An 18,765-nucleotide genomic window follows, 5' to 3' on the forward strand; every position below is an offset into this window, starting at 1 on the left:
ACACTTTTGGTTTTAGAAACCACTTAGAGTCAGTCAAAAGCACGATTTTTGTCTTAAACTCACTAAGTAGCGGCTCTAAGGTAGTAGGGCGTTACACCTGAGCTTCTTGAACGCTGAAAATGGCAGTCACAAAGAAGAGGGTTTTTTCTTCTGAGATGAAGAGAGAAGAAGGAGAGAATTCCTGAGAAATTTCAAATGAAAGGGTGGCCCATGCGTAGGGTGGCCACCCCTGTTATATACGCGAAGAGTCACGTAAAAAGGGTCGTTGGATGGCCCTGATGTGGGATCCAAGGCCCTCCACTCGAAATACGAAACGACGGTTGGGCATAGGCTAGGCCATTAAATGCGGTTCTTGGAAGACGTACCATCACCAACCATGATGTTTCATGTATCAGGCGCCTGTGTAAAATGTGGAATGTGAAGAGTTCATGGGGAAGCCTAAAAGTCCTTACTGTGGCCTTATACGACGTCATATACCACGAGCAGGGGCTTGGGGGGCAGATGTACGCCCTGATTTTCCCACGGGCTTATTAGCGAGCTGAGCTACGGCCTAATCATGATTATCTCGTGGACATCCCCACTACCGGAGCTGCCGTCATAAGATCATACCTCCTTAGCTCGAGGTAACCTAAGGGTTCGCCTCTGATAACTTAAGGACAAAGTCCGGGCCCTGAAGGCCGAAGGTCGAGTTAAGTATCCAGCTCGTAGTACGAGCTAGAGTTGGAGGCGGTGACCTTTAGTAAAGTCAGCCACGTAAGGTAAACGTGCATATATCAGACATTACGTGTCTGATATATCCCTGACTTCTCGGACACGCAGCAGGAACGTGCATATTCAGACACCCACGACTGGGTTGGGCTGTGCGGCCCATTATCTCCTTACCTATTGATTTGACCACACTTATGTGTCAGGTTTAGGAATTAATCATGAATGTCACAGAATTGACATGATAGGTAAGAAGGTCACGGGATGACCTTCTTACCAACTCCCAGGTGCCTTCTCCTATAAATATGGAGACCTTGGGAGTTAATAGAGGTTGGATTCTTTATTGTAAGAAATACTCTGTAATCAAATACCCAGTATATAGCAATAATACTGACTAGTGGAGTAGAAGGATTTTAACCTTTGAACCACTCAAAAAACGTACTTTGAGTCACCATTTCATTTCCTAAGATCATATATTTGTTTCGGTTCAACACAAGCACTAATCATTTTCTCTTCTTCTCTTAATTTCCTGTTGGCGAAGAACCGCGTCAACACTACTATTATGTATAATAAGAAAAAAACTAAACATCATTAAAAAATATATATGTATATACCATACCACAAAAAACATATACACTAGTTGAAAAATAATATACTACCAACCCATAAAAAAACTTTAAAAAATCAATAAAACTTTAAAATAAAAATTAATTAAACAAAACTAATATACATATAATACTGTATTAAAGTCATACGCTCCTAAATAAATAAATAAAATTTATAAAATATAATCATTTAAGTAATCAATAATATAAAAAAAAATCATTTCTCTATAAATTAAAATGTCATCATTGTAGGTGATTTACCATAATTTATCCAACACAATTGAAGTTGAAACATGCCAAATTTAAGAATCCCAAAAGCAAGAAAGGTAGAGCCTACATCCACATTGGAAGAGAGAGATGAGAAATTTTAAAAGCACCACGTGTCATTCAGATAAGCGACAACATCAGATCCTACCTAGCCTTCTCCTCCCTCTCTCCCTTGCTAATTATTAAATAAATATAAAATTCAATAATAAACTCAAATAAACAAATAATAAAACTAAAAAAATCCCCAATTTCCACTCAATCTCCTTGGCTCAGCCTAGGGTTTGGTCCAATCTCTCTCTCGCTCCTCGCCATTTTTGTTTTTTCGGATCCACTTGGTCTTTTCTCGATCTCCGTAAGGTACATCCTAATTGCTTTACCTTTCCTAAATATAATATCAGATTTGCATTTTCATTCACTAATTGTACGCCCTATTTTGTACAATTTCGTTTGAACTTTATGCGAAGATTATATCTTTTTTGTTATGGATGTGAGCTTTTATATTGTTCTGTTATTTTCGTTCTTTTGATTTTGGCATTTGGGAATTTTTTTTTAATTTTTTTTGGCCAGTTGTGAAAATGGGAGGAATTTGACGTGTTTTCTTCTGGATGTGGGCTTTTTTTTTTTTAATTTGAAATTGATTGAAACCATTTTAATTTAGTTATTTGGCGAGTAATTGCGATTAGTAATAGTTTGTATTTTTTTCCTATCTGGGAATCAAGCATAATTGACTTTTATTTTTATGAAATCTCTCTTATTTATGGAGTTTATAATGCTATTTTAGATCCGCGGAGTAAAACTGTGAAGTTTCAATTCGATTTTCTTAAGGGTCAAAATTCAACTGTGCTTCTACAGTACACTCTATAACCGTTAACGAGATTTAACTTTCCAATGGGCACGATTGATGATGTTCGAATAACCGTTGCTTGAAAAAATTTAGACTCTTTGTTCCTTCATTTTGGGAAGGGGACTATTTATATGAATGAAGATGAATCATTTTAAGGATTTCATATGCATGTGACATTTTGTATTCATCTTCATTTGGTTTTTTAGTCAATGTGTGCAGGTAAAACCTTCTCTTATATCTTCATTTATTTCCATTCAGGTATTAGTTAAAGACCTGATGAGTTCCAAGGACTAGAGTTGGATTTTATTCTCTTTGAGGATTTGTGAGAGTGAGAAAGAGGATGAGTGGCCGAAACACTCATTGGTGCTACAGATGCAGACGGCCAATTCGACTGCGAGGTCGAGATGCTGTTTGCCCCAGCTGTAATTGTGGATTTATTCAGGAACTTGATGATATGGTGCCAGCCAATCCAGTCGATTTGTTTGATCTGGATAGTGATGAAGACCGTGAACGGCGATTCCGACTATTGGATTCTATCTCAACATTTATGAGGCAACGGATGGTTGATAGAAGCCACAGCCTGGACATCAGAGGTAGAGCAGATCCAGTTCCTGAACATAACCCAGGGGTCGGTCCTTTGTTAATCTTTGGTGGGCAGATTCCTTTTAGATTGTCTGGAAATGGTGGGTTTGAAGCTCTCTTTAATGGGACTCCTGGTATTGGTGTAACACGTGGTAATGTTGGTGATTATTTTATTGGCCCCGGACTTGAAGAACTATTTGAGCAGCTTTCAACTAATGACCGACGAGGCCCTCCCCCAGCAGCCAGATCATCAATAGATGCAATGCCAACTGTCAAGATATCAAATAGGCATCTTCGTTCTGATTCACACTGTCCTGTTTGCAAAGATAAATTTGAGCTGGGATCTGAAGCAAGGCAAATGCCATGTGACCACTTGTATCACGCGGACTGCATTATACCATGGTTGAGCCAGCACAACTCTTGCCCTGTTTGCCGCCAAGAACTGCCAGCTCAAGGACGTAGTAACGGGAGAAGCTCAACTAATCGAAGTAGAAGCAGCAGCAGCAGTTTTGGTGGCAACACCAATACCAATGCAAGGGAAAACATTAGAACAGAAAATGGAAGGAGACATCCATTGTCATACTTGTGGCCATTTCGCTCGTCCAGCTCTAGCTCCAACCGAAACACAAGAGCTGGAACTAGCTCCCCAACTGTGCGTGAAAATAATCATCAGATGGGGTATACTGGATGGCCATTTGACGAAGGCTAATTTTTCAGGAGCATTAATTGCTCTCCGTTCACTTGTGATCAGATTTTGTCGCCAGTGGAAGTCAAGAAGTAGTTTCGGGACTCTGGAGATTACCTGTTTGATGTTTAAAATGTTAATGAAATTTATCGGGATGCTTTTTCATGTAAAGGGAATTTCTCTTTTGATTGAATGTACTACTAAATTCATCATGCCTGCTCATTCGATGTTTTCGTGATATATTTTCTAAGTCGTTTACTTTCTAACCTTTTCCCCTTTGCTTGTTTGGTTTTCATTTATATTTCTACCCATTTGGAATGTAGGAACGATAAATCTGAAACTTCAGATATTTTTCGAACATTCAATTTCATGACTGGGTCAATGATACTTTGTTTATTCAACTCAGTTGTGTGACCTTTAGAGGTGAGAAGCAACACTCCCATAGTACGGGAAAGTGTTTGAACAAGATAATAAACCACATGCCCCTTCGCTGATTACACCACCACTGACGTAGCCTTCAACTACTTAGGTCCGCCTTCTCTTTGGCAGTCATCAGACTCATTACGCATGCTCAAAACAGGGATAAAAGATATATGCGAGGAAAGTAAACAAAACGACTGAAAAAGGTAGATAACAAAGTTTTTTTTTAACCATTGATTAACTAATGTAAATGCAAAAATACCTACAGGTTAGATAGAAATGCAAAAGCACCTCAAAACGCAAGCTATTATATTCCATGGGCAGGAAAATTAGTCCAAACTCAGAAACGTCAGGAATAAGTGATGGCTTAAGCATGCAGTTGAGATAGGTGAGATAAGCAGTTCTACAACCTTCACCAACCACCTCCGCTGCCAGACCATCCGTTCCCACTTTCAGACTGGGCTGAACTCTTTTTGGGGTCAGAACCCCACCCCCCTGTGGCCCCACCAGCATCCCTTCCCCTGCCACCACTCCATTGTCCAGTATCACTGTCATTGGCACCACCACCACCCCAACTATTTCCACTGCCACTGCTCCAACCATCATCTCCATCTTTGGCAGCTGAATCCCACTTGGGAGCATCATGGCCAGAATCATGTCTTTCATTATTATTCCCTCTGCTGCTGTTGTATGAACCCCGCCCACGGCCACGCCCGCCATATGGCCTAGGCACCCCACTTGGATGTCCACCTCCACCTCCACCACTATTTCTAAAATCATTGCGGCCTACAACACAATCATGAGAAATGTAAGTCATGAATTCTCTAAAAGCAAGAACCCCGTGTTGCTGACAAAGAGAAAAAAAGCATTTTCATAGACCGTCTCAAACAGCTATGCATTAGATTACAATATCACAAACATGGACGAAGAAGGTAATATCTCTTAATTTTTTATTATTATGTTTTCTTCTTTTGGTTTTAGGAGAGAAAAGCTCCCTGTCTACAATATTTAGAGACCAAGAAACCATTAACAATTGCTATATAGGTACCTGTTCTTGAACCTGGTGTAGAGGAACGTTCCCTGTCAAAAGACTGACCTCTCCAGCCACCCTCGTTTGTTGAACCACCCCAACCACTGCCAACAGATGTCCCCGAAGAGCCCCCAGCAGCAGGACTTCGCATCGGCACCATAGCAGCAACTGATCTAATTGATGGTGCTGAATCATGCTGAGGATCATCGATATGCCGCTGAAAATATGCTACAAGGCGATCAATGTCCTCAAACATCCTTTTTCTGAACTTGAACCCTTTTGGATAGAGACCAATATACTCATGGTGCGGATTTGAACTTCGTATGTAAGTCAGAATGAAAGTACCAGGATGTTCATGGGATATGCCAAAGCAATAAACAATTCTCATAGGATGCTCTGCTTTCTCAATTTTCAAGAGTTCATCGACTTCTGCTTTCGCACCTTTCTTAAACTTGCGGTAACTTAGCATTGTCTTCAAAAGACCCACCAAAGGATCAACGTATCGATCCATTACCTATCATAAAGTTATAAAAAGCCACATGTCAGATTTCAGATAATTAACGTCAGATGGTGAAATTCCTATACTGCAAAAATGAGTCCGAACAAATGCATGAGCACCACCAACTAGCCCTAGGGAGCAATAACCATTGAAGTATAAACAGGATAATGATATGCTCCAGAATCAAAAACCAATTCTAATGGTTAGTTTTCTAAAAGTTTATACATGAGAAAGAGCAAAACAAGCTCACCAGCACTTCACAAGGGCAATCAGTTACCAAAAACAAAATTATATTCAACAATTTTCAGGACAATGAAAACTAAATCAATTTTTAGAGCTCACAAAAACTGGGCGCTCTAAAATATAGCCAGAACTAATTTAGACTCAAGACTTGGAAGATCCCACATTTATATGAAATGGCATATAAAGGAAACTAACCTCATCCAGATCTTCAAAAGTGTCCTCCCCAATTTTCAAGGTCTTTCCTATACGGAGTAAGCTGGTGATGTCCTTGTGCTCCTTTCCACCTTCAACAATGTCTTTGTGAGCATAGACTCCATCGTAAACTTTCAGAGTTAATGTTAAGAATGAAGGTCCACGTGAACTAGGACGAATAACACTTTCACCAGGATCCTTTTCAGACAAAAACTGAAACAAAAGAGATGACAAGTCATTCAATCAGCCAAGTCTTTACATTATTCAAAGAGCACAATAAATTAATAAAAACACATACATTTGATCTCGTAATTTCTCCCAACAGTATACTATGACTTATTAATCCCAATAAATGGATAACAGATCCAAATCCAAATGATACCGTAAAGATAAATAATTCAGAAAATAACCACAAAAAATCTTTTATTTAACAATAAAGAGAAAAATAACACAAAAATCTTAAGATATCATTCAAATCCGAATGTGAAAATATATCATTTGAAGTCCAAATATGCCATTATTAATAAGAATCCAAAATAAAAGTCATCAGTAAAGCAGAAAACAAACCTATAATTCATTGTGGTTGAAAAAAAAAACCTGATCATTCTTCCAAAATTCTGTAGAGTTAAATACATTACATACATACAGAAGGTTCTTTTTTTTTCTTCTAACAAATATAAAAAAATAAATATATAAATTTATTATACAACACATAAATCAATCCCACCAAAAACATGCAAAAAAATAAATAAATAATTGCACACATTATTATAGAAAACATACCTGCATTGCTTCGTCTGCAGTTATATTCTGGAAACGAGGATGAACAATCATTCTTGGCTTAAAATGTTTCTTTGCTAGTTCCTTCTCTTTGCGAGCTTTTTCTTGCTCACTTTGCAGATTGCTTCGATCTTCCTGGTAATATGGATCAAGTTCCCTAGCATTCTGATATCTGTTATTTCTCATTTCACTCTCTTTAGAAATTAGGAAAACCTGATACCTATTCTTCTGGATAGATTTAATCTTGCAAGTGAGAATGTCACCTTCATGCAACCTGTCAGATAACTCAGAGATATCCCTCCCGTCATCCGAATAGTCTTCTTTCATAAGCATCCCAGTCAATCCAGAATCCAGAACACAGATAGCCTTTTGAGCTTGAACCCTACGAATTGTGGCTTGAACAATTCTCCCTTCAGCAAGAGTATCTTCAGTTTCACCTGAGATCATATAAAACTCTTCATCCTGACTTGGCTCTTCATATTGTTTACGCCAGTCCTGAAAGCCATGCATTAATTCCCTCTTAATATCATAAAATGTTTCTATCTTATTCTCACGGTTCTTGCTTTTAGCATATTCCTCAACTGCTAGAGTTTTTAAGACAGTAGGCTGATGTCTAACATGCTCTATTGCCATCTCCATTGCATCGTCATCATCATTTGCACCGTCTTCATCGTAAACGTCTTTAGCCAACTCTTGTGCAAGAGCATAAGACTCTGGATGTATTCTTGTATCATCCAACAAATCAATGAATTGACTGCTGCTAGCCATCCCACTGCACCGAACACGCAAGAAACCAACTGCGTTGACAAACACCTTTTTACCTAGCCCATGGGCTGTCAAAAAGTCTTTCCTAGTGAATATTGCCCCAGCTCTTACCAAAGATCTTTGAAGAGATGCAGCCTTCCTGGGTCCAAGCCCAGAAACAAATTGCAACGGAGCAAATAACCATTCATGGCCTATAGCTAAATTTATGTCAAGGCCCACCTGGTTTGTAACATCTACCATGACCTGTTCAACCATCCCGTATTTCTCATCAGTGGTAAGAAAGGTTTCTAAAGGATTAAGTTTCCAAGACAAAATTTCCTTTCCTGGTCCGCATAGTGTGGATACCATGGCCAATGGGTTTTGAAGAAATCGTCCAAGGGCCACAGCCCGTTTAACAATGCCTAACAAAATCAAAGAGAAGATCAATGAATATACATATTCAATCAGAAAACATCTATGTTAGTGACAGAATACTTGCCTGATTGTCCAGGTAGCTGGTCAGATGAAACGCGAGAATTTTCGTACAAACGAGGCAAGGATTCATCTCCATACACAATGCTTAGGCCGTCCATATCATGCCCAACATCCCTTGGGTTTTCTTCCACCATCTTAAAGATAATCTGATACAGACAAGATAAAAGTAAATTCCATTTGTCAAAATGAAAAATGTTTGATGTCATTCTTGTCTCTCACTAGTTACACTCTGCTAGTTTTCTCTACTCATTCAGTAATTTATTCAATCCAATTCTTTATAACAACATTATTGAGGCCTTAAAAGCATGAAAATTTAATTTTCAGAAGTTAAATAATTTTGCAACAAGGATTATGTATTAGGTGTTTCCAGGATCAAATGGCACTGACAGAACATTTATCAGGATAGCCACAAATTTATATAGCACCCAAGCTATATTCAGATTAAATTTATCAGGATTAAATTTCTAAATTCAGATTGCATGGACCAGATATGAAGGACGATCTATTACAGTAATGACATAAAATGGAAGACAAAAAAAGGCAAGGAAATGAAAAATCCAAGCTAAGACCTAAGAGCACAGCACACCCACCTTTCACATTATATTTATGTGTTTGGTAATAAACATTACATTGACGCTGAGTTTTGTTAGTCGAATTGCATATTTTATTCTACGCTTCAGCTTGCTATAGCCATACCATGAAAAATTATATATAAACAAAATATATCTCTAAGCAAATAAGTTACTTGTACAAAAAGGTATCAAAATAGCAATTTCAACCACTATCAAAAGGACAGTTAGAAGCTCACCTCATAAATATCATCCTTCAGGCGGGTACAAGACAAATTAACAGCCCCTAGAACAACAACATGAGGTTGGTGGTCCGTCATGAACTTTAAAACCCGTTCTTGATCATTTTTCTTCCGTTGCTGGTCAGTAACATTTTGAGATCGTAAAGTGAGGGAGCCAGTATACAGAACATCTAGCACCTCTCCAGATGAATCTAGCATCACAAAAGTGGTGGCTGGTTTTCCCGGACCCCAACAGCAGGCCATGACCCTTGGTGCAGCTTCATCATCAGAGTTAATGTCATTCTCCTTCCTTTGGTATGGTCCCACAGAAACTTTGTTCCACAAAACCTTTCCGTATTCCATTAGCAACCAGTTCTTGGCTCTACTAGTCAACAAGGCTCTTGCTTCTTTCTCCATGGAAGGGAGGAGAAAAGTAAAAAGAGCATCCTGCAATATCAACTTTCGCTGCTCATTCCATAGTTGAGCAGACTTACTAACACCATCACTAAGATAGTACTCATTGAAGTCATTTATCAATTTATTTAGTTTCTTTTCTGGCAGCTTAATAGTCACTTGAAGAAGTTTTTCCTCTTCAGCTTTCTGGATGAGGAGCCACTGTGCATCCTTAAAACTAGTTAGTGGCTTTTCACGCAACCACTTCACTCCAGAAAACTGATGAAAAGAATCTATTGCAACTTTTCCATCAGATGTTGGGCAAGTTGATATCACAACATTATCCAAGTAGTTGGCTCTAACATATTTCCTGACACATGGCTCACAACTTATCTCAACAGCTGCCTGAGACAAGGCACAACTAACTGTCAGGAAAATCAAAATAACAATACCATCAAGCTTCAAAAAGAAAACTTAAATGCTAGAGAAAACGTAGTAATCAAGGCATACCATATGCCTAGCTCCTTTGAGAACAGCTTGAGGTGACTCAAACATGGCACACGTATATGTAGAAGCCATCTCTTCTGGTGTTTCCCTAGCATCCTCCAATTCATCCATCCTCTACAATGTATTGGGAAAAAAACACACACACATACACACATTTACCTAAAGTTCAACAGAACAGAATGCCAACCCCAAGAAAACAAACTTACCATCCTTTCCAACGATAACTGCAATCCAAATTGCTCAGAGCTGTACCCAAACTTGCTTGCAACATCATACAAGCCCGCCTTACTGCAAACACTATACAATGATTTCCTCTTGGGCCGCTTATATTGTCCTTCATCAGCACCAACCTCACCAGCTGGGAAATGCAGATTAAACTTGGAGTCAACATCATCAACTTCTCTTTCTGATGCTGCAGCTTTAAGTGCATTCATAATTGACTCAAAAATGGGCTGATTAAAGGCAAGCTTTCTCTCATCATAAACACGTCGAGATTCCTCCTCAAACCGCTTATTGTAGTATAACTGGAGAGCACTCTTTCGTTTCTGAAGTAGCAACCACTTTCTGTCCAGGTCCTGAATTGCCCAGAGCACCTGTAAAGAAGCACACAAGCACTTACTCATTACGTTCTGCTTTTCACCAAAACAATAGACTGTCACACACAAGATTTAACAGTTGTTTTAGCCAAGACGAACACATTCACCTTGTGCCACTTCAGACTAGGAGTTCTCTCAGTATCCTGATTGTCATCATCGGGATCCTTCAACAAGCTTAGACACTCCTCTTTCCGATACATAGCAATAAAAGGAATCTGATAATAGCAAAACAATGTTGTAAATATCTATCATCCAAATATAGGTATGTTAACATTGATTAGACACTAACATCCAACTTCTGCACATGATGAAGGTCCAAAAATCTGATGATGTCATCCCTGTTTACAGACAAATCCTGCCCATGAGTCTCACCAAACAAAGGCATCACACCAGATGTAAGTTGTTTATGTATCCAGGTACTCTCAGCCATAATACTAATTTCATCCAGAGGAGGAGAACCAGTGCTTTCCTCAGAAACCTGGAGATAAATAAGAAGAAGAAACAATGAGTGCAAATTACTCTCATACAAGAAGATATACTAACCAATTACAGGAACAAATTACAAATTTCCAAAGACTGTCAGAACCTGCATTCTTTCTGGAACATCAAGCTCCCGGATCTGGTCGTCCTTCTCTGTCATATACTTTTCAGATAGAACAATTGGTTCGAATTCATCTTCAAGTCTCCTTTCCTTCCATTCACCAGAATCCAATCCTTGTTTTCTAAGTTGTAATAATTCATCAACATCACCAAATATTTCATGAGCCTCCTGCAAAGCAGATGAGGAAACACCTGGTGCCTGCCGAGACTTCTTTCTCTTCAACTTCCTCTGTCTGGACAAGATGTTAATGTATTTAAAAAAAATATTATTATTATTATAATTTTTTTAAAAAAAAAAACACCAGGAAGTTCCTAGATGGACAATCAACACAAACAGAAGAGCAGATGTTGACTGAGAATATACCTCACAGGAACTCCACTTTCATCAAATTCTTCATCTACAATGAAGTCAGCCATTTCATCATCCTCACCAATTTCTCCGTCATCTTCCTCTTCCACTGGTTCCTCCTCTTCAGCAATGTCCTCGAGCAGAGCACCTATAGCGGTTCATTGAAAATATTTTGACTATATATACTGATTATTCTAGAAGACAAATTCAAACTGTATACCTTCATCGTCGCCAAATAAACTGCGCTTAAGCTTCTCCTCTGCAGTTCGTCCAACTTTACCACTTCCATCAAATTCCTCCTCATCAGAAAAACCAGAAGACTCCGCCGCATTATGCCTCTGAGCTTTTTTAAGCCGTTTAAACTTTTTATCCTGACAAGATTAAAAAAAGGTTCCTAAAGTTAACCACAAAACAGAAATGAATTTGACTTCAAACTACACACACAAAAAAAAACAAATAAATAAATCTGCTCAACCTTCCTGCGAGGTATGACATTGTTATACTCAAGGAGCTCATAATCATCTTCATCAAGGGTGTACTCCTCTCTATAAAAATTGCAATAAGAAACTGTCAGGGGAAACCTTATTTGATAGCTAAAACAGAGACAGAGCTGCATAGATTCATCAATAAAACTTTCAAATTGTTGTGTCTACCGAAGATGATAATAAAATAATTCTCAAGCAATATAACTTAAGGACCCTAACATGGAACATCAAATCCATTGGTCCTAGCTTAAAGAAGCACAAAAAATTCAGATTATATACTTTCCCCCTTTCATAAGAATTTAATGTAGCAACTCCAAATAATCTAGGAAAAGACAACAGCACAATGATTAAACACTCACTTTTTCTTTCTTTTCTTCTTTTTCTGCCTCTCCTCATCGCTGTCTACCCTCTCTTCCTCTTCATCTGGTTCTTCTTCATCAACATCATCCACTATAAAACCATCTTTTTCATATTCATCTTGTCCTTCTTCTGCAATTAAATAAATAAATAATCAATGGGCACGGTCAACGCTATATCAGATAAAGACAATATCTTGAGAGTGCATGATTACAAGTGACAGAGCAAACAGTTCACAATCCAACAGACCTGCCCTTCCATGCATTTCAAAATGCATCTACAAAGACATACAAACCTTGAAGGCTTAAAGTATATCTAGAAAAATGATAACAGAAATACTAAGTTATCGGAAATCCTAAAATTCAAAATGGCTGTTTCACTTCAATCTTCTCTCAAAGATAAAATTGTAATCTGACTCACAAATTACAACCACCCATTCTCGATGAGCTAATACTTTGGAATAATAATTTTTCCAGGACTATGCTTTCGTCGTATTTACTGTGAAGCAATGTTTGTTGCACATGAATATGCAAGTTTTCTTTTAAGCTGTATGGAGATATTATCTGGTTGTAGGAAATCCCTCCAACAATTGTATATTTGTTCTACAAGACTGCTCTCGTTAATGCAGATACATCTCTCTCCCACCCCCCAAAAAAATAAGTTTTCTACTCTTTACACTCTTTATCATCATAAGTGCGAACCAATGACCCAAACAGACCCAATCAAACCCAACGCCTCAAAGTTTTCAATCTTCTATCAAAAACCCAAAGACAAAAACAAGAGAAAAGAAACAAACCTACACCAACTAAACCCTAACCTTCCAATCGAACCAAGCAAGAAATTAAACCTCAGAACTCAATACAAACTAGAAAGGAAAAAAAATAAACGCAATGCAAAGGAAATAGAAGAGCATACCGTCATCCTCATCCTCTTCATCGTCGTCTCGATCATCGCCTCCATCGCCATCAACTTGTTCCCTCTCTTCCTCGTCGAGTTCGACCTCATCTGCACAAATTGAACATCAACAGTATCAAATAACACCACAATTCCATCAGAAAGAGAGAAAATAGGGCTAGGGTTTATAGCTCATTAATTGCATGGAAGAAAACGCAAAGAAAGAAGTGATTTCGATGAGAGAGAGAGTGACCAACCTTCTTCGTCCGAAACCACAGCTTTACCCATTGTGTTAGGGCACAGAATAAAGGAAAAGAGAGAGTGAGTTTGCCTGGAGAACTAAGAACCAGAGATTTCAGAGAGAGAGATGACGAAGACGAATATGTAAGAACCTGTGTGTGTAACGGAAATTGATAGGCGTGAGTACTGGTTAGAAACGACGACGGTCCTTAACTCTGTCTTGTGTCGTTTTCGTTCGACCAGCTTAATTTTTTTTTTTAGGAAAGTTTAAAAAAAATACTAAATATATCCATTTTTTTTACAAATAAGCCAATACTCATTAAAATAAATGAATCTTTAAGTTCACATGTCATATATGAAATTTCTTCCAACCAGGGAATCTTATAGAAGATTACCATTGCCCACACATGAGTCAACCACACACACTCGAAAAAATAGATAACAAAAATATAAAAAGTTCTCTTAGGAAGAAAAGACATAACTTCAACTTCTGAATCAGTCTCTACAAAATTTAAAATTAGAGTGTTCGTGGTGCAGGTTGTATGATTTTTTGTCAATTTATTGGACCGTACCGCATTACATAGACCTAAAACTGCATAAATCACATCGCAAAAATGTAGTGTAGTACAGTGTAGTGTGGCCAGTTTATACCTATCGCCAAATAATTTAACAATTAAGTATTATAATTAATAAATATTTATTATAAAGCTCATAACTAAAAAATATTTATCAAAATAATAAATATATAACAAACTAATAAATTTTTAGCAAAATAATAAAAATACAACAAACTAATAAAAAAGAAAAAAAATGTGATATAAAAGTAAAGATCTTAATTATAGATGAAATATTTTTAGGTTAAAATAGAATATATGTTAGCAGCTTATGAAACATAATGATTTTTCTAGATATTGTGTACATTATACTATATAAATATATATGTATTAAGTTTAAATGTAGTAAAATTGAAAATATATATATAAAATAAATATATAACGATGCGGTATGGTGCGGTTTAAAACGCATTTATAAAATTCAAAACCGTAAACTGCATCGCACCGTGCGGTCTGCCAAAAATGCAAACAGCAATTGCACCACGAAGGGTTCTAAAACGCAAATTGTGGTGCGATGTGAGCGGTTTGTGTGGTGTGGGTAGTTTGATGAACACCCCTACTTTGAAACCAAGCTCCAAACACCATTGTAAAGCAAAGGTGATAGCCAAAGTCTTTGCCTTTTTTGGGAGATAGGAAGCTAGTTAAATGCTTTGCAAAACAGCCTAGTGCAAAACCTTCAAAGTCACGTACGATTACACCAATACCAACTAGGCCTTCTTCGATATTTAGTGTGGCATCGACATTCAATTTAAGAGCACCTAAAGAGGGTGTTTGCCACAAAACAAGTGTAGGTATACTTTTTCGCGAAGGGCAACTAGGTGATGAGTGCATGTTTTATGCACTCAAATATTAATTTTTATCCTTAGAATGGTTTGTTTTTCCTTAATTTTTGTGTAGATTTGATGAGTTTCATTTAAGTGTGTAGGAATTGAGTTTTTAGGTGTTTTGAATGTTATTTTGGGTGTTCAAGTCAGAGAATGATGCGTTACGTCGCTTTCGAGAGGTAAGAAGTTGCTGAAATTCGTGAAAATTTAAAACCTGGAAAAGTTCAGGCGACATGTCGCCTGACATAAGGTGATGCATCGCCTGTCATATGGCGACACGCCACTCGGGATATGGCGATACATCGCCAATTGTGCCACAAAAATAGGAAAACGTGTTTTTCCACATGTTTTTCACTTGAATTAAAAAGTAGGATGGCTAAGGAGATTTCTAGAGACTAGGGCACGACCACAACACATATATAAAGGAAAAGAAACTCATTGAAGAAGGATCTAAGAAGTGAATCAAGCAATATTAATGGAGTTCTTTAGCGTTCTTTGTTTTCCCTCTTTATTTCTTTGTACTTTTCAGATAATTACAATATATTTGAGATTATAAACCACATCATGTGTGGCTAATTTTCTTATTTTGTTAAGGTGTAGATAGATCTCTTGACATGATTTTATTTCTATGATTTAATGCAAAGTCTATTTTAGTCCAATATAGTTCTTATGTTTTACTTTGAATCATTGTTGCTTTAATTATGATTTTCATATTGTTCTTTACAGTTAATGAATTATAATTAGGGTTGTATTTAGATTGTGAAGATTATTACTCGAGAGGGGAACATTCAAACAATCCGGCAGCAGGTAAAATAACTTAGGTTATGTGAGATTGAGAGATAAGCATAAATCTAGGTAACCAAGATAATTCTAGATTGTGAAACCTAGAGGTGGAATATTTAGGATTATTTCTAGAGTGGAAGTTAATGAAGGTAAGGATAAATGGTCATATAGACATATAGGCTAGATATTACTTGCACATTCATTATGTGGCACTCAAGAGAGAGTATAGATGTAACGCCCTACTACCTTAGAGCCGTTACTAAGTGAGTTTAAAATGTGCAATTAACTCGTTAAGCGAGATTTTTAGAACAAAAGTGTGATTTAAACAAAAAGACAAGGCTGTAACCTTTAAAAATACTCTATTTCATTAAAAGTTCAAGAGTTTAACATTCGGGATCCCAAAACTTGGTTTATAAAATATTTACAACTCAAAACAAGATTATAAGTAGTTAACCATCAAAACTAGGGTTTGTACAGCCATTTCTCAAAAATATCCCCAACCCAAGCAGTCGGGCAGGCCAAATATGTACGCGCCGCCCCACGCTCTCCGTACTCATGGCTAGTTGACTTTCTCTTTGCCCTTACTTGCAACACAGAGCACCCGTGAGCCGAAGCCCAGCAAGAAAACTCAAACAGTACACAACATATGCATATTATACAGTCACTACAACAGATAGCTCATAACTAGTCAGACAGTCCATATAATCAACACATATACGGCCATGCCGTCCCAGAGGCGTTACCAAAGACTGGGATCTCAGTCTATACCGTAAGGATATCCCATGTATCCACTGGGGTCTCACCCTAACCACGAGCACTCCATGTGCTAAGTGGTATTCTCGGCCCCGTTGCCGTTCTCGGCCTTCGCCGTTCTCAGCCTTCGCCGTTCTCGGCCTTCGCCGTTCTCGGCCTTCACCGTTCTCGGCCCTTCGCCGTTCATTCTGCTATTTCCACATTTAGCATTCTAAAATAACAGTCAAATATATAATCATTCATGTAATGCTACACCCTAGCTATAATACAGTCTAGGGTCGCGCCCTGCAACAAAACTATGGGTCCAAGCCCTGCTATAAGAGTGCTACAGTTTTCTTACCTGTATCCCGGGCTTTCTGATGCACTAAGGCCGCGAGCATGGTCCTCTATCCGAGCCTCTCCGAAAACCTAGTCACAACACATATAAAACACCCTTTAATGCTAACCAATCCAAAAGCACTTTCCGGGGCCAATCCCACACTCTCGGAACCCCCAAATCCCTAAAACAATGCATCGAAAACATCCCCCGAACCCCCGGAGCAAAGGCTCAAAATTGCAAAATTTCATGTTCTGAAAATGGCCTAGCGCCGCGGCGCTGCCCTAGAGGGCCGCGGCGCCCAGCAAGTCAGAAAGCCTCCCCTGCCCAGAAACAGCCTCGCACCGCGGCGTCCAAGAACAGGGCTGCGGCGCTCCTTCACGAACCCAGAAATCTGGGTTTTTCCCCTGTATTTCCCCGAGCCAAAACACTCCCAATTCATCCCAAACTCATACCTAAGTCCCCAAACCAATTCAAAACCCCAAATAGACCATTCAACAACCTATAAACATCATTACCCAGCTCAATTACACAATCACTCCCATAAATCACACTTTAGTTTCATGCCTTAATAATTCAAACCAGAAAGTTAAAAGCTTAGACCCAAACCTAAACCACACTTCAAACTCCATAACTCATAACAGAAATAAACTTTATAATTATACAAAATCCTTACCTTGAATGAATAATCCAACCCTAACTCCCTTGCTTCCAGCTCCAAGCTAAGCCTTCTAATTCCACAAGCTGAATTCTCACAAAACTAGCCATGACTATCTTTCAATTTTCATTCTTACCTTCTAGAAATCAAGTTCAAAACTTAACAAAATAGGGGGATAAATCCTTACCTCAGAGTAGTCCTTGACCTGAGTTTGGTTCCACACCCTTAAGCTCTTCACTAGCCTCAAAGAATCTCAGCTCACTTCCACTTTGCCTTCTAGGTTCTTAGTTTTTCCTCTTCCTTCTTGAGTTCTCTAGACCTCCAAAACTTGGCTTTAGTCATACTTAGCATAAAGTATTGTATATATTCATTTCCCTCAGCTAAAGCTATATAAACCTTGCCAAAAGACCATCCTATCCCTCCATCAAAATCCCTTCCTAACTAAACCTCAAGGGCACTCTTGTCCTTTCACCTATATTGCAATTCTACCACTTTTCCATCTAAAATCTGTTACCCTCAACAGTTACTAATGGTTACCCAGGTTACTTAATCACTAATAACCATTAACCACAAATTCTTAATTCAACTCACAAAATTCCCCAAAGTACCCCTAGGCTCCTTCCGAGCCGAGTATCAAATCCCGTTGTGACTTTTGAGTTATCTAGCTCTCTAAGACCGTCTCGGCACGTGCATCACATTAATATCACCACACCCACATGGCATAAACCACATAGTATAATTATCACATTTATGCCCTCAACGGGCTAAAATTACCAATTTACCCCTATCATGCAAACGGGGCCCACATGCATATTTATACCACCTAAACATGCATTCTAATCACATATTCATTTAAATTCATATATTATCATATTAATTTACTTATTGCCCTCCAGGCACACTAATCAAGGTCCTAAACCTTATTAGCAACTTAGGGTGTTACAATAGAGATAAAACAATGTTATAGGTTTTTGAACATATTGGATTGATTTAGGCACATTAATGATTAGGGGTAAGATTGTTAGAGAGTGAACTTGAAACCTTAACAATTGTTATTATCTTGAGTCTATTCACATTTAGTTATTTGTTCTTTAAAATTCATAGTTATTTATTATTTGGCTTCTTGTTATCTTTCGAAATTGATTGCTCAGATAAAGTAGGATTTAGTATTTGCTATATTTAATTTATTTAATTGATTTTAATCATTGTGGGACGATATCTGTCTTTAGACTACTTTACTACTTGTTCGATTTGTGCACTTGCAAGCATATTCATTATTTTTCGCAACAAGTTTTTGGGGCCATTGCCGGAGATTAAAAAAAATTGAATTACCATAGCAAAGAAAATATCGGATTTTAATCTAAGTATTTTTTTATTTATATATTTGTTTACTAACTTTGGTTTCTAAATTTTTTTTGTGGTTGAAGGTGTATGCGAAAAGCTCGTCCCTCAAATCTCCTACCATTAGATTCTGAAATTGAAAGAACTATATCTTCTATTAGGAGAGAGTGACGA

At 37.9% G+C, this 18,765-nt stretch overlaps 2 protein-coding genes and 1 non-coding gene across 3 annotated transcripts; 1 reads left to right on the forward strand and 2 right to left on the reverse strand.

Annotated features, from left to right (window-relative positions):
- Positions 1-1,765: 1,765 nt before the first annotated feature.
- LOC133823258 (probable E3 ubiquitin-protein ligase RHC1A) lies at positions 1,766-3,910 on the forward strand. Its single transcript, XM_062255924.1, has 2 exons — positions 1,766-1,934; positions 2,680-3,910. Exon 2 carries the CDS (start codon positions 2,762-2,764, stop codon positions 3,710-3,712), a length of 951 nt encoding a protein of 316 aa, XP_062111908.1. The 5' UTR covers positions 1,766-1,934; positions 2,680-2,761; the 3' UTR covers positions 3,713-3,910.
- Positions 3,911-4,319: 409 nt separating this feature from the next.
- Positions 4,320-13,500, reverse strand: LOC133823257 (transcription elongation factor SPT6 homolog). Its single transcript, XM_062255923.1, has 17 exons — positions 13,320-13,500; positions 13,084-13,173; positions 12,171-12,300; positions 11,802-11,871; positions 11,547-11,697; positions 11,342-11,474; positions 10,964-11,210; positions 10,667-10,855; positions 10,485-10,592; positions 9,988-10,374; positions 9,785-9,895; positions 8,900-9,679; positions 8,096-8,237; positions 6,856-8,018; positions 6,076-6,285; positions 5,157-5,652; positions 4,320-4,894 (listed from the first exon to the last, which is right to left on the reverse strand). The coding sequence occupies exons 1-17, from the start codon at positions 13,348-13,350 to the stop codon at positions 4,521-4,523; spliced, it is 4,812 nt and encodes a 1,603-aa protein (XP_062111907.1). The 5' UTR covers positions 13,351-13,500; the 3' UTR covers positions 4,320-4,520.
- On the reverse strand, positions 8,441-8,552 carry LOC133828430 (small nucleolar RNA snoR80). The gene has a single exon (XR_009891041.1). It is a non-coding gene; the product is annotated as a small nucleolar RNA snoR80 (small nucleolar RNA).
- Positions 13,501-18,765: the final 5,265 nt, after the last annotated feature.

This window comes from Humulus lupulus, chromosome 3 (assembly GCF_963169125.1).
Source record: "Humulus lupulus chromosome 3, drHumLupu1.1, whole genome shotgun sequence".
Classification (NCBI taxonomy): domain Eukaryota; kingdom Viridiplantae; phylum Streptophyta; class Magnoliopsida; order Rosales; family Cannabaceae; genus Humulus; species Humulus lupulus.

What these genes read in the sequence shown, in the direction of transcription:
- LOC133823258 (XM_062255924.1), top strand. Translation starts at nt 2,762, where the DNA reads ATGAGTGGCCGAAACACTCATTGGTGCTACAGATGCAGACGGCCAATT.
- LOC133823257 (XM_062255923.1), bottom strand. Translation starts at nt 13,350, where the DNA reads ATGGGTAAAGCTGTGGTTTCGGACGAAGAAG. An exon ending in TGTGGTTTCGGACGAAGAAG is followed by an intron (nt 13,174 to 13,319) that starts GTTGGTCACTCT and finishes CAATTTGTGCAG; the next exon opens with ATGAGGTCGAACTCGACGAG. An exon ending in GAAAGTGGAGTTCCTGTGAG is followed by an intron (nt 11,211 to 11,341) that starts GTATATTCTCAG and finishes CATCTTGTCCAG; the next exon opens with ACAGAGGAAGTTGAAGAGAA.